At 48.3% G+C, this 2964-nt stretch overlaps 1 protein-coding gene across 7 annotated transcripts in view; it reads left to right on the top strand.

The window, feature by feature from the left end:
* The window catches only part of CEP250 (centrosomal protein 250kDa), a 45120-nt gene that overhangs the window by 5900 nt on the left and 36256 nt on the right, over positions 1-2964 (top strand). For 5 of the 7 annotated variants that reach the window (XM_006764561.2, XM_015564474.1, XM_006764560.2 and 2 more), the window contains 4 exons: positions 386-442; positions 1364-1446; positions 1673-1838; positions 2632-2738. In XM_006764561.2, the coding sequence (XP_006764624.1) occupies positions 386-442; positions 1364-1446; positions 1673-1838; positions 2632-2738 (413 nt within the window). Of the gene's footprint in view, positions 1-385; positions 443-1363; positions 1447-1667; positions 1839-2631; positions 2739-2964 lie in introns of those variants that run through there. The other 2 variants (XM_015564473.1, XM_015564475.1) reach the window with 2 other exon arrangements.

Here is a 2964-nt window from a genome sequence, read left to right as displayed (position 1 = left end):
GTGAGAGAATCATTGATTGGCTGCCTCTTGCACATCCCACACTGAGGATCAAGCCCGCAACCTGGGCATGTGCCCTGACTGGGAATTGAACTGTGACCTCCACGTTCATGGGTCTATGTTCAACCACTGAAAAACACTGGCTGGGCAAGAAAGTATTATTTAGATACCCACATAGAAACTATAAAATGTTGGGGGTGGGTAGCGGGGGGCTGGAGGAGGTCAATGGGGGGGAAAAGGGGAAAAAGAAAAGAAACTATAAAACTACCTCAATGTCATCACCGAGTCCCCTGTTCACAGCAGATTTGCCCACGATTCTTGGGGCCTTTGTTTTGGGCAGTTTGTACCAGCTGTGCCCATTGCTCACATCCTGCTCTGTTTGCCTCAGGTGTTGCAGTACCGGAGCTGGTGCCAAGAGCTGGAGAAGCAGCTGGAAGCCACTGGGGTGAGTGAGGCTGTCCTGTGCTCCCCTCAGTGAATATGCTGGTCAGGCTTCGCTTGCCGAGAGGGGTCAGGTGTGATAAGGCGGTGTTTGATAGAAGCCTCTTCCTTCAGCCCCTGAGAGCTTTGTCATGCGGATGCCTTATTGGACCTAGCTACTTCTGGCCTGTCAGACTTCAGCCTTTGGCTCTCTAAGGACAAAATGCAGCATCAGGAGATTTGATCAGATTGGAAGTTTTATGGAATCAGAGGGAAGAAATGCGTTTTTCCTCCAGAAGGTGTCAGTGTTTCTCTGTCCTAGAGAGATGTGTGCCTTTGCAGCCTAAAAACCATGTTTGTGGCAGAGGGATGTGTTTGTGCTTTTGGCTGGGTAGAACTGGCTTTCAACAACTCATTTGCCTTTGTTCCACCTCCCTCTCAGTACCATCTCACATTCCCCTTGGAAAATTCTCTTAGAGGAACGAAAGAACCAAAATTTATTGAGAACTAGTCTATGTAGGCCAGGAACCATTGTTATGTAATTATATCACTTAATCTGCAAAACAACTTTCTGAGGGGGATTATATTACCTTCATTTTGTAGCTAAAGATTTTGTGGTTCAAGAGAAGTTAAGTAACTTCCCAAGGTCCAAAAATTAGTGTGGTAGAAGTCAAGGCCATCAGTGAAAGATATATCTTACGCTTCTTAGGTTGAAAGTTCTTTTCACTACCAAATGCCGTCTTCCAGGGCAAGTCACAGTTCACTTCTGGAGAAAGGGACGCAGTGGACTTACTTTCAGGATGCAGTGATTGAGAAAAGAGGCACACTGCAAACAAAGGGAAGGAAGAATAAAAAGAAAGTGGCTGTTGTAGAAGAGGGCATCAGGGAATTGATTTGAGTGATGTTCTCTTTGGAGGTAAATTAGGCTTGTCTCTGTCTGGCTAAGGGACCGATCCCTCAGATGTGGGACAGTGTGAAGGAGCCAAACTTGGAACAGCTGCTAATGCGATTGGAGGAGGAGCAACAGAGGTGATGGACCCTACATTCTCTGTCCTGGGTGCTTGGTTAGTGGGTAGAAAAGGCTGATGGGGAACTTCTGTCCTGGGGGCTAACATAGATTAAAATCATGGACTTTCAGCCTTAGCCCTCCAGTCTTGGCACTGGAAGATTCCAGTGGTTGTCATCTTACTCCAGGAAGTCCAGTGGTTGGACCAGACCTTTATTTTGCACTTGCTCTTACCCTTCCCCAGTGCAGGTGTGAGAGTCTAGCAGAGGTAAACACTCAGCTTCGGCTACACATGGAAAAAGCTGACGTGGTCAATAAAGCACTTCGGGAAGATGTGGAAAAATTGACAGTAGATTGGAGCCGGGCCCGGGAAGAGCTGATAAGGAAGGAGAGCCAGTGGCGGATGGAGCAGGAGGTAAGAGGGACGGGGCTGGGACTGAGAGGAGGGCTTGCACTCTGGGCACTACCCTGGTCAGTGCTGGAAGGGGTTTACTTGAGGACTTGGATAGAAACTGGGCTGTCGTCATTAAAGTCCTGACCATCCTCCCCACTCATGCTGGCAGCTGGCCCTGCTTGGGCCTCAGCTTAGTTCTGCCCTTACTTGCTTAGTTGAGATTTTGCTGGCAGATGACATGACACTCGAAGCGACTCTGTCCCTGTGTAAGTAGATTAGCTGAGGTTGTGGATGGATCTGAAGTTACTGACGCCCTCATCTGGAGGTCTGCAGATGTAGATGCTAAGGAGGTAGCTATTGAAATTGAATGGGGAAGAAGTACCAGATATGGACCCTAAGGAATTGCCAGATGCCAGTTAAAGGACACTAATGTTTTCTGAGTCTTCACTCTGTGCCGGGTATTATATATTATGATAGGTGATTTAAGATATGTTACATGATTTAATCCTCATTATAAGTCTAATAACAATGGTAATAGATCCCATTTGTTGAGCAGCTACGGTTTATCCTTTTCTAATCTAGCTCAAAGGAAGGCCAGAAATGCAGGTCATATATCCCAGGCCCTTTGATCTCTTGAATCCCTCTACTGACTTGATAAGCTCTTCAGCCCAACTTGAGGATAGATACCCATTTATAAGCTGTCTCCTATAAGTCCCTCCTTCCCTCCCCCTCAGTAGTTAGAAGGAATCCAAGACGGGTTTGGCAAAAGATAGCCCTCTGCCCTTTGGTATGACCTGGGTTTCTGGACACACAGTTCTTCAAGGGCTACCTGAAAGGGGAGCATGGTCGCCTTCTCAGTCTGTGGCGGGAGGTGGTGACCTTCCGACGCCACTTCCTGGAAATGAAGTCAGCCACTGACAGGTTAGTGGGGCACTAAGTGGGGAGGTGGTTTGCCTCTGCCATTCTGGACTTAGGATGGTGGGCTGCTGTTGCAGGGGATCAGATGACAGAGGGCAGGGGTGGGGCAGGTGAGTGGAAATGTTGGCGGGGAGGGCTGGTGCTACTGGATTCAGATGATTTCTCCTAGACCTGCTCCTCAGGCTTCACTGGGTCTGATCTCCATGCCCCCTTCCCTGGCCTATTGGAG

The sequence above is a fragment of the Myotis davidii genome, unplaced genomic scaffold (assembly GCF_000327345.1).
Source record: "Myotis davidii unplaced genomic scaffold, ASM32734v1 scaffold38, whole genome shotgun sequence".
Classification (NCBI taxonomy): Eukaryota; Metazoa; Chordata; class Mammalia; order Chiroptera; family Vespertilionidae; genus Myotis; species Myotis davidii.
The sequence above is the reverse complement of the archived record's forward strand: the minus strand, read 5'-3'. Positions and strand labels throughout refer to the sequence as shown.